Source organism: Mytilus edulis, chromosome 9 (assembly GCF_963676685.1).
Source record: "Mytilus edulis chromosome 9, xbMytEdul2.2, whole genome shotgun sequence".
Classification (NCBI taxonomy): domain Eukaryota; kingdom Metazoa; phylum Mollusca; class Bivalvia; order Mytilida; family Mytilidae; genus Mytilus; species Mytilus edulis.
Window position 1 is genome coordinate 39,758,885 of NC_092352.1, and position 12,658 is coordinate 39,771,542.

Sequence of the window (12,658 nt, forward strand, 5' to 3'; positions counted from 1 at the left end):
TCTCGTCTTTCTGTGCTTCGTCAAGTTAAACACTTATTAGATAGGAGTTCACTTATACGTATTTATTATGCTTTTATTAGACCTATATTAGAATATGGTGATGTTATTTGGGGCAATTGCTCCCAGCATGAGACTGAGCTTCTTGAAAATATTCAGATAGAAGCTGCTAGAATTATTACAGGATTACGACGAAATTCCTCCAGACAAAAACTTTATATTGAATTAGGTTTAGAAACTCTGGAGAATAGACGTAATAAACATAAGCTTATACTATTCTACAAAATATTAAATGGGATGACACCTGCATACTTATATGAGTTAGTTCAGCCATATCTTCCCAGACAAACCCCTTATACTTTGAGGAATGAAAATAACACTTTTCACCCGCCTCTTGCTAGAACTAGCTCTTATTTTAATAGTTTCATTCCTTCCACTATAAGACTTTGGAATAGTCTTCCTTTGAGTTTACAAAAATCACCAAGTTTGGGTATATTTAGAAGTGGACTAGATAAGTTTTATAGGACTGATGATATATTTAAACCTTTCAACTATGGGATAAGGAAACTAAATATAAGTCATTGTCAACTCAGAAATAATGCTAGCAACCTTAAATCTCATTTGTTTAATCAGTTCTTATCCGAGAACACTTTTTGCACAAACTGTAACCAACCTGTTGAGGATAACCAACATTTCTTTTTTATTTGCCCTAAGTATAATGATGTAAGACAGATCCTTCTTGATTCCATTTACTCCATTGTTGATAATGTTGACATAAATATTGAATTACTACTTTTTGGAAACAGATTATTTTCATATGATATGAATGTTGCTATTTTTAAATCTGTTCAGAAATATATCAGTGACACTCAACGTTTTGTTTGAAACTTACTTTAATTTTTGTTTCATCTATTTTTATTTTTTATTTTTTTTCTACACTCCAACATTAATTCAATTATTCCACTAAGCAAGCTTAGTGTCTCTTTCAAGCCATATATATATTTCTAATGACTTATAAAGGATATTTGCATGTTTCAAGGTACTTTAAATAACTGATGATTAATTGCCTATATATTTAAATATATTTTGCATTTAGTAAGTAACACTGTTAACATATATTTGCTCGTGTGTGCTCACAAGTAGCATGCATGTTCCACTATATTGCATTATTTTAAATACAGTTGTTGTGATTGAATTATACCTTGTACATGTAATATGGAGAGAGCTTTTATAGGCTGTGTCTATTGCTCAATCCTTTTCATATCTTAATGAATAAAATATGTTTAAAATCAAGAGAAATGGTCGTGAAAGAATATCTAACGGCAGTCAAGTATTGAGAGACGATCGTGAAAGCTCTGGTAACGGATAGTTTAACTTATTTGTGAAACACCTGCTTTCAAGTCGACAGCAAATTAACAAGTGCCCGATACGGGAATTCCAAAATTCTAATTCAAGCTGATACGGAAATTCCAAAATTCTGATTCAAGCTGCGAGCGCCATCTATGGCCATGCCGAATATGGCAATGAGCTACAGACTGCAACACCCACGCACCCACTCAAATATTCGATTGAATTAAACCAGATTATTGAAAATATAAAATTTTTATAATCTCTATTAATTACAAATAACACGCTTTTTGTACCTATAATGGTCATATTTCAGTTTATCATGACATATTTGAAATTTAATCTTTAATGTATCTGATAGTACAGTAAAATTAAAGTATGTTCTTCCCTTAAAAGCATTAATTTGTAATTTGATCAAAATAATGCGTTGCCTGATCTTTCACGAGCAAGTTTGATGGAAATTCAACAAATTCAAGGTTTTCATATACAAATTAATGCTTTTAAGGGAAGAACATACTTTAATTTTACTGTACTATCAGATACATTAAAGATTAAATTTCAAATATGTCATGATAAACTGAAATATGACCATTATAGGTACAAAAAGCGTGTTATTTGTAATTAATAGAGATTATAAAAATTTTATATTTTCAATAATCTGGTTTAATTCAATCGAATATTTGAGTGGGTGCGTGGGTGTTGCAGTCTGTAGCTCATTGCCATATTCGGCATGGCCATAGATGGCGCTCGCAGCTTGAATCAGAATTTTGGAATTTCCGTATCAGCTTGAATTAGAATTTTGGAATTCCCGTATCGGGCACTTGTTAATTTGCTGTCGACTTGAAAGCAGGTGTTTCACAAATAAGTTAAACTATCCGTTACCAGAGCTTTCACGATCGTCTCTCAATACATGACTGCCGTTAGATATTCTTTCACGACCATTTCTCTTGATTTTAAACATATTTTATTCATTATGATATGAAAAGGATTGAGCAACAGACACAGCCTATAAAAGCTCTCTCCATATTACATGTACAAGGTATAATTCAATCACAACAACTGTATTTAAAATAATGCAATATAGTGGAACATGCATGCTACTTGTGAGCACACACGAGCAAATATATGTTAACAGTGTTACTTACTAAATGCAAAATATATTTAAATATATAGGCAATTAATCATCAGTTATTTAAAGTACCTTGAAACATGCAAATATCCTTTATAAGTCATTAGAAATATATATATGGCTTGAAAGAGACACTAAGCTTGCTTAGTGGAATAAATGAATTAATGTTGGAGTGTAGAAAAAAAATAAAAAATAAAAATAGATGAAACAAAAATTAAAGTAAGTTTCAAACAAAACGTTGAGTGTCACTGATATATTTCTGAACAGATTTAAAAATAGCAATATTCATATCATATGAAAATAATCTGTTTCCAAAAAGTAGTAATTCAATATTTATGTCAACATTATCAACAATGGAGTAAATGGAATCAAGAAGGATCTGTCTTACATCATTATACTTAGGGCAAATAAAAAAGAAATGTTGGTTATCCTCAACAGGTTGGTTACAGTTTGTGCAAAAAGTGTTCTCGGATAAGAACTGATTAAACAAATGAGATTTAAGGTTGCTAGCATTATTTCTGAGTTGACAATGACTTATATTTAGTTTCCTTATCCCATAGTTGAAAGGTTTAAATATATCATCAGTCCTATAAAACTTATCTAGTCCACTTCTAAATATACCCAAACTTGGTGATTTTTGTAAACTCAAAGGAAGACTATTCCAAAGTCTTATAGTGGAAGGAATGAAACTATTAAAATAAGAGCTAGTTCTAGCAAGAGGCGGGTGAAAAGTGTTATTTTCATTCCTCAAAGTATAAGGGGTTTGTCTGGGAAGATATGGCTGAATTAACTCATATAAGTATGCAGGTGTCATCCCATTTAATATTTTGTAGAATAGTATAAGCTTATGTTTATTACGTCTATTCTCCAGAGTTTCTAAACCTAATTCAATATAAAGTTTTTGTCTGGAGGAATTTCGTCGTAATCCTGTAATAATTCTAGCAGCTTCTATCTGAATATTTTCAAGAAGCTCAGTCTCATGCTGGGAGCAATTGCCCCAAATAACATCACCATATTCTAATATAGGTCTAATAAAAGCATAATAAATACGTATAAGTGAACTCCTATCTAATAAGTGTTTAACTTGACGAAGCACAGAAAGACGAGAGCATGCTTTTTTATAAATAATATCAATATGCGTGTGCCATGAAGCTGATGACTGAAAGGTTATCCCAAGATGACAGTGAATATTTATTTTCTCAACCTCTTCACCATTTATCCCAAAAAATACAGGTGGATGCTCCCTTTCCCTTCTAGTAAATACAATATTTACCATTTCTCTTGTTAAACCGAATGACACCCGTGTAGACGAAACGCGCGTTTGGCTAAGTATAACATTTTAAATCTGGTATCTATGATGAGTTTATTGGTTAACATTGATTAAGAAATGACAAAAGAACGGATAGCCTATTTATCAAACCATGAATTATAAGATTTTTATTTGTTTTGTTACACGAAACCCCTCAGTAACCTTTCTTTGTCTATATTTTTTCAAACTTTGACAAGTGAGTAGATTTTACAAATGTCAAAGTTGCTGGTTTGCTTATTCCTGTTAAATCCATGTGTTAATATGGGCCAGCAGGTCAAGGTTGACTGTTTCGTGCATTTTTATTACAAAACGAAATGCGTCAAGACATGCTCTTTGTATTGAGTATGGTCCGGTATAATGCGGACGGCATTTTGAGTCAAGCGTTTGATTCAGTAGAAGAGACTAAAGATAAAGGTTATATTATAATCCAGAATACTTATACCTTTTTAATTAAGGTTATCATAAATAAAAATTCCAAAATCAGACAAAGAAAAATATAAGAAAAATTACACTGAAATTAAAGGGAACTAAGTTTGACTTTTATCCCAAAACATATAAAAAAAATTAGAATCGTCTACAAGCTCATGCTCTTCTTGTAACACCAAACATAAAGACACTGATAAGGATGAAACCAGAGAGCTTCCTCGAAGAGGGAATTATACCTTTATTTACCTGACCAAATCATTCAAAAGATTATTTTTTTCAGACAGCATATTTGAAGTCTCATCTTTCACCTAAATACAAACAAATAACAAAACTGTCGAAAATAAAAGACAAAGAAGAAAAAAAAAAGCTGAACTTAAAGGGAACTACAACGATCAACGAAAATTATAGGTAGATAACTGTGTTCCCGGACCAAATGCAGATGTAGTAATCGGTCTGGATATACAATAAAATGTGCTTTTTTGGAGAGAAATTCAATGCATTTGTAAGATTTTTATCTAAATGAAGAACCGGCTGTCTTAAATCTTATTATTTTGACTGATATTACCAATACATAATTTTGTTTGTTTGATTAATTGTTTTAAACACGGACATGAAAAGCACCCTGTACTTTCGTTCTATAATATATGACTTCGTAAGTCAATATCGTTTGCTTTCAACGTTTTTATGAGATTTTTTAACTACGTTTTTTGAAACGTTGTTTAGCATTGATAGTAAAATAAATCCGATAAAAAACGTTGAAAGCAAATGATATGGACCTCCGAATTCTTATAAAATAAGACTACATTTAAATACGTATAAGTAAGAATTTGAGATGGTGCATAATAAGATGATAAGCATGAATATTTTTTGGTGTAATATCGTGAACTTTCTTTATGCATTATTCTTATTTTACGTTAGGTGACTTCAAGTCTTTAACAAATGGACATACAGCCACATGGGTTATTGTAAGGGTGCATACTGATCAAGGCTGGGTTTATGAGGCACAAGGTAATGTATTGCTATAAGTAAGAATCTTATTGTCACACGACACATCTACCTCGCCATCATGAAAATGTCTTATCATTAGTACCATTGTCGAAAAGGTGGCATCGAAAAGAAAACGGTAACTGTTTTTTTCCATAAAATATTAAAATAAGAGCAACACGCTGTTAATTTACTTCTTCATGCAGATTAATTATTGTTAGTATTACTGGAAAATAACTAAGCCTGCAAGTTCTATTGTTTGTACTACAAGCAAATACCTTAGCCTATCTAAAAAACACAGAGTGTAAGCACCATATCCATGATGGCGATGTCCATGCATGCATATATTGTAAAGTTTGACAGTATCTATATACTTACACTATAAAAAAAAACCGTGGGAAACAAAAACAGTTTGCCTTCTATTTTTGCTTTATAAAGTGGTTATAAAATGGATGAATAAGTAGCAATAGAAACCTAGTTGTTTGATTGTTTGTTATAACGTGTGATTAGATATAAAAAAAATAGTTCAAATAACTTATGTGCTCTATCATGATGTATTATATATTGAGTGTCCTGCAAAGGTATTTATTTAGGTTACATTTCTTCTGATCATCAGGTAGCGTATTTTATGAAACATCCAGTCACCCATTTGGAGGTGTCGTTTTCGCATTTAGCGATAGTCAAATCAGATTATGGGTTCCAAAAAGAGGAGCAGGATCGTCGAGTGCTAATGGTAAGAAATATTGTTGATAAGTCAAATCATATACTTTTTCCTTTTTGAACGAGTTAAATCAATAACATTTCGTTAGCACAAAAAAAGATGCGCCCCCGTGGTCATGACAATGACACAGGAAAAATTCAAAGCACAAAGACGTAACAAAATCACAAAAACAACCTTCTTTGTTTAACATTTTTTTCTGTGTAGTCAGTAATAAGTTTCTATCATGTCTTATATGGTTTATTCCAATAGGGATTACTAAGAAGGAACAATTTTCACTAACTCAAAACATTATCTATTCAACATCTTTACGTTATCAGAGTGTGAAACAATATTTGATCTCTCAAAAAAGTAAAACAAATAAAACAAGAATATACTATGTTTTTCTTAGCTAGAAACCAACTCGGTGGGCTCCATCCCTGGTTTATCAAACCAAAGACCTAAAAATTGATATTTGCTCCTTGTCTAGTAATATCAAAATCTGGTGGGCTCGATATGTTAATATTGTGTCCGGATAGGGTCATATGTTTCTGAGGACTCCTATATATCTAACACATTGAATATACAAATGAGGGGATGAAGTTTGATTGTCAGTGAGACCACTATCCACCAGAGGCCAAATTAATTGAAAGTAAGCAATAATGGTTGTCTATACGGCTGTAGAAGTCCGGTTAAGCAAGTCAGACATGTACACAGCAGGTTTCATATTCAGTGTTGTCGTCTTGATATACATAAAAACTTTCTTCCTTGATGTGAACACCAATCTATTCATATAAAGCTTTAACTGTTGAATCCGTGTCATACTTTTGCACGACGACTCAGATGAAATACAAATTATTACACAAAGTTTATTCACAACTTTGTACGTGTACTTGACAAACCCGAAGCAAAAGAACGGCGCTTTTATTGATTGGTTTTACCAAAAAGCTACAGTTAAGTAAAAGCTATCCACTCAAGATAAGTTCCAAGTCAATATACAAGGAAAAGTCATTACCACATTGTCAAGTGAAAAAGCTGCAATATATTTTATCATATACATTAGAATACCATTCATCGTCTGTAATATCTGTTATGTTAATGGTTTCACATTCTAAATACAGGCGTTCCATTTAATGCTATAAATGGTTGGGGAGAATCCGGTGATTTCGGATACAGCGAAACAGTAAGAGTGAGGGCATTTGTATGGGATTTTAAAAGTTTTAACCACACACCAATCGTCCTAGAGCAAACCTCGTACATACCGAGTTCCAGCTTTATATCTGTTCCAGCTGGGTACTCATTTCAAGATAACAACAATTTGCTTCTGTTTTCGGTAAGTTTACGAATTCAGTTTTTCTAATAGATAATTTGTACTTAAGGGTGCCAGATATGAAGCAGGATCTGCTTACCCTTTCGGGGCAATGGGATCCAATGAGTTTGCATATTCCTTTCTCTTATTTGTTATTCATTTATTAACTGAAAACAAAATGAATTATTAATGTCTACCATGAGAACCGTTCTTTTTATTCATTTTTGTAGGTATTTCCCGCACGGGCCATGAGTCACAATACTTAACTAGCTCTATGATTTGTGTACGTTGTACTGTTTCTTGGTCATGTAGTTTGCTATCACTTGTCGTCTGCCGTCATACGTCTGCAACTTTTCCAAAGACCTCCTCTCAAACTACTGATCAGAACCAATTTCAACCAAACTGTTAAATGAATGATCCTTGCGGTATCTAGTAAAGTTTGTATTTTTAGTTCGGCCACTCTACAAATATGGTCACCATTGGTAAAAGTAGACCATGAGGGTAAAATACATTAATCCTCTTATCTTAAAAACAACAAGGAATAGAGAAAACTGATAGGGAAAATATGCTCAAATTGTCCAGGTCTACTTTCACAAAAGTTTTCAGATGACTCTTGATAAAAATTTAATGCTCGGAATTGACGATTGTTTTGCAAATTTTTGTCAATTATCTAAAAAGGTATAACCTTTAAATGGCAACAATGATCAACAATGATCAACAATGTAAGACCTACAAAATTACCAATATGAAAATAAAAATGAATAATTAAAGGGAAATTCCGCAATTTTTTTACTTATCATCTAAATATGTTCATCTTAACATAAAAAACACATTTGCAAAGTTTTAAATTTATATTCCTTCTAATAACGGAGAAAATCAAGTATTTGTAACTTTTTTGGTTGAATTCTCGAGTGGGTCGTGACGTTTTAGCCCGATGTGTTGAATTCTGGGAAAAAATAAAATCCGTTTAACTCTTATAGCTTATCGACAATATACGTAATTAAAAGCGCACAGCTGATGAATGGTCGTAGTTATTAACCACAATATAAGAATGAACGAAAATGAATATGCATATACCGATTTGTATTGATTGAATTAAACTCCTATAAAATTATCTCTAGTAAATGTTTTCGTATAAATTTCATTCATTATTGTTGAGATTTTTTTCATAAAATATTTATTGAACATTTTTACTGACATTGAACTGAAAATAGTTCAGTTCTATTTACCGTTATTGTTTTGATAATCATTTCAATGCAACTAATGTGTATATTATTTTGTAAAGGTCACTGTATATTTTTCGGCTTGAGGTCAATTCGTTTACCTTGTAGCTATTAAGCCGCTGGTGTGAGTTCAAGCGTACACAGGTATGAATGTTGTTATTTGGAAAGAATAACTTGACAGAAAGGATTAGAAAGAGTATGCTGTATTTAATACACGTAGATTTAATACACGATGAGAATAAAGATACAATAAGTTAATTGTGTAAATTAATTGAAAATAAAATTCAGATTCGTAATTCCGAAAGTGTATAAAAAATAAAAGGAAACATTTTTTTATTACTTTCTTAGCGGCAATTGGCGTAAATATTCAAATATGAAGTAAAAAATAGTAGTTGTAATCTTTAATAAAAACTAAATGCAATATTACCCAATTCGATATACCATTGCACATCAGTTTGATATCATTGACTTTACCGGAATTTCTTAACTTGTATTCAAATCTGGCTGTGTTTAAATGCTCATAAAACTATCGCAATTTTAAAGTTTTTAATTGAAAAAAAATACAACGTACAACATGCATGATTTTTTTTTTAGTTTCTTTTTAACATTTCATTCTTACATAATTAAATTCATTTGACAATCATTTACACGAACTTTTTGTGAAAAGAATACTAATTATCTAAGCTAAGGCATTATTTTTTTTGAGGATTTTTGAGGATTTTTAAAAAAAATTCTATGATAATATTTGTGCAATGTTGAACATGATAGCCGTCATTAATCCAAATAAGTAATACAGTAGTTGTAATACAAATTATATTTTAGTCATGCATAACTGATATTGACGAATTTAGAATAGTTCGTCCATACATCGTTGTTCTTGAAACAATCATTATTAGTATAGAATGAAATTCAAAACAGTGTGGCTGTGGCAGTTGATTGACATATTAAATTCATCCATTGTCTGGGATAATTTACGTGAACGTTTGTCTGTAACGACCACTGTTCACGACAAACCTACGATAGACATTTAAACTGTGGGGCCACCAAAGGTTTCTTAACGCCTTTAATTATAAAATAATTCGAAAAACTAATCAGGAATAACCTTTATGTTTTGATTTATATAATTGTTATAAATCAAAACATCGTGTTATTTCTGATTAATTTTTCGAATTACTTTATTAAGGTGTTGAGAACCTTTGGTGACCCCATAGTTTAAGTGTCTTTAAAAAGTACATAGTGAGCAGTGGTCGTTACATACAAACGTTCACCTAAATTGTCCCAGCCAATGGATGAATTTAATGTGTCACTCAATGGCCACAGCCACACTGTTTTGAATTTCATTCTACATGTAAGTTTCCTGACGTATAAGCGCCATTGAGGATGAGCTCCAGAGAAAGCAGACTAGAAGCGTTTCGTTAGTTTGTTTGTTGGGAAAGGAGAGGAAATGCAACCACTTGTACAGATAAACGACAGAATTACCATACAAGCATTTATAGTCAACACAACCAGAAAGAGTTCCCATCGTTGGATGGGGAATATGAAGACTTCCAAGAATGAACAAGTGACATGTCTAACTCTGAACAGATAGAAAACGGACTATCGACATCGACCGCTTGTTCTTGATATTTGAAACTGCATGCATATATACGTATACGTTTATGATAGTGATGAGTTCTTGCGTCTGACAAAAACTAAATTCCTTCATGGTTATATCTTGCCATACGTTTATATTGGTTTGTAAGGTGATTACTCAAAATCGTTATTTGAAAATCCTGTTTGTGAGATGTAGATTCATTTCAATACAGAAATTTCGTCTATATATTAAGTTTCACAAGTTTATAACACGGAGAAGCTCTGAAGGTACATTACTCCCATTTTGTTTGGGTGTGAACCATCGATGTTTACAGCAATATCAAAGAATAAGATGATGATGGCAGAAAGAACTATGGGCGTCATGTGGCAAATATTACATGCATATCGGACCATGAGTTGTCAATCTGTATGAAAAGCTTTCCAATACAACCATATTATTGAGAAGGAATGTTTACGTGCTATATTATTCTTGTACTATTTTAATTTTAGTTTTGGAAATTAGTATGGCGTTAATTATCACTGAACTAGTATATATCTGTTTAGGGGCCAGCTGAAGGACGCCTCCGGGTGCGGGAATTTTTCGCTACATTGAAGACCTGTTGGTGACCTTCTGCTGTTGTTTTTTTTTTTCTATGGTCGGGTTGTTGTCTCTTTGGCACATTCCCCATTTCCATTCTCAATGTTATCCTCTCGTACTAGTATTACAGGGTTCTTGTGGCGTTCACCTTAGACACACATCTTTTAACGATGTTTAAAAAAAAAGACAGAACCAATGTCATATTTCCCTATTTTTTTTAAATATAACTAAAAGTCGTTTATCTGACAAGAATACCCCTATTTAGCGGACAAGTAATTTTTTTTTTTCTGTTATTGAATACCAAGAAAGAAAATAAATCCCGAAATTAATTTGAAACTTTAATACTCAATAGTTTCCCAGCAAAATATTCACATCCCTTGGGGATAATCAGTGTTCGTCCAGTGGCATATATAACAATTGTGATGACGAATTCCTTCCTTTGTTCGAGAACAATCTTATTGAAATATAAATTTGTGATTTTACTATGTCCACAACTCCGATGAACCAAAGCAAATTATACATCGACCTGTATTTAAATCAAATTGGTTCTCTTCTTCTTCTTCTTTTTCTTCTTCTGGTATACAATAGTCTATCGACAGTCGATGATTACATACCGTTGGCATACGTGGACTAGTCTATTTACAAATCTTTTACCTCAATTTATTCAAAATATATGTTGTTTTCTTATGTTCAATGTATACATGTATATATCTTAAATTGCGCTATTATAGTTCCGTATCTTTCTACCCAGTCGTATAAACGAATCGTCGACAAGTGCGTACATTTTTTAAAATCAATATTTCTGGTATGTTCCAATTTGTCCTTCACTATTGACAATGAGTATATATTACATTTTCCCAAATTCACCCTTGGAAAAAGTATTTAAATAGATTTTAATTTCATCAAATTTTATTTTTTGGGTATTATTTATATTTTTATGAATAATATTCTTTACACCAGAAATGTTATTTATAAACAAGCGTATGAGTTTAGTAATGACAGAGACATATAATACAGTATTATATGTCTCTGGTAATGACAAGTAAGACAGAGTTGTATATTATATATCTGATAGTTCAAAATGGAAAGTTATAAGTTATCGGCCGTGTACACTGATCAATACCTGCAGAAGTGAAACGATGCATGAACTTGCAAGCCCGACAGGAAATCGCTTGAATAACTGGACGTGTCACCTCACACCCCTCACAATACCTTTGGAAGTAAGACCTTTAGCCATGCTGGTGATCAGATGAGGAAAGATCAGAATTTATTTGAAAAAAGTTTATTATTTTAAAGAATTACTAGAACACACCCGCGAAATCGCGTTCATTCAGAGCGTAGTATAAGTATGTAAAGTGTTTTTGGAAGAATTTTGTAAAATATTGAATGACTGGAGAATTTCAGCAAAAGTATCATAAGTCATAGGTCATTATTTCCAAAATTCCCAAGTTTTTGTTTTCTATCAATTTCAATATGAACATAAATTTAGTATGTTATGAACATTTAAGTAAGGAGACTGTAATTCAGTGGTTGTCGTTTGTTTATGTTTTACATGTACATATTCGTTTTTCGTTCATTTTTTGTGCATAATAAGGCCGCTAGTTTTCTGGTTTGAATTGTTTTACATTGTCAGTTCGGGGCCTTTTTAAAGCTGAGTATGGGGTATGGGCTTTCCTCGTTGTGGAAGGTCGTACGGTGACCTATAGTTGTTAATTTCTGTTTCATATTGGTCTCTTGTGGAGAGTTGACTCAACATGGCAATCATACCACATCTTCTTTTTTTTGTAATCAATGAATTTTGTAAAAGATTTAATGACTGGAGAATTTTAGAAAAGGTATCAAAAGTTCACATGAATATTTTTAGCGCTTATATTATGAACATTCATTACAGTAACTATATAAATATAGTGTATTTACTTTTAATTCTAAGTTTACTAATCGATTCATGGTGGTCATTGGTATAGTATACACACGTGATTATTATATACAGACTCTCTCTATTTAATAAACTCTGTGACCGCCGTAGATAGTAAATTCTAAGTTTACTAATCGATCCATGGTGGTCAT

General features: G+C 32.0%; 1 protein-coding gene across 1 annotated transcript in view; it reads left to right on the forward strand.

Moving 5' to 3' along the window:
* LOC139489956 (uncharacterized) overlaps positions 1–12,658 on the forward strand; it is a 61,427-nt gene that overhangs the window by 14,549 nt on the left and 34,220 nt on the right. The window contains exons 4-6 of the mRNA XM_071276806.1: positions 5,127–5,216; positions 5,809–5,925; positions 7,011–7,222. Coding sequence (XP_071132907.1) covers positions 5,127–5,216; positions 5,809–5,925; positions 7,011–7,222 — 419 coding nt within the window. The remainder of the gene's footprint in view (positions 1–5,126; positions 5,217–5,808; positions 5,926–7,010; positions 7,223–12,658) is intronic.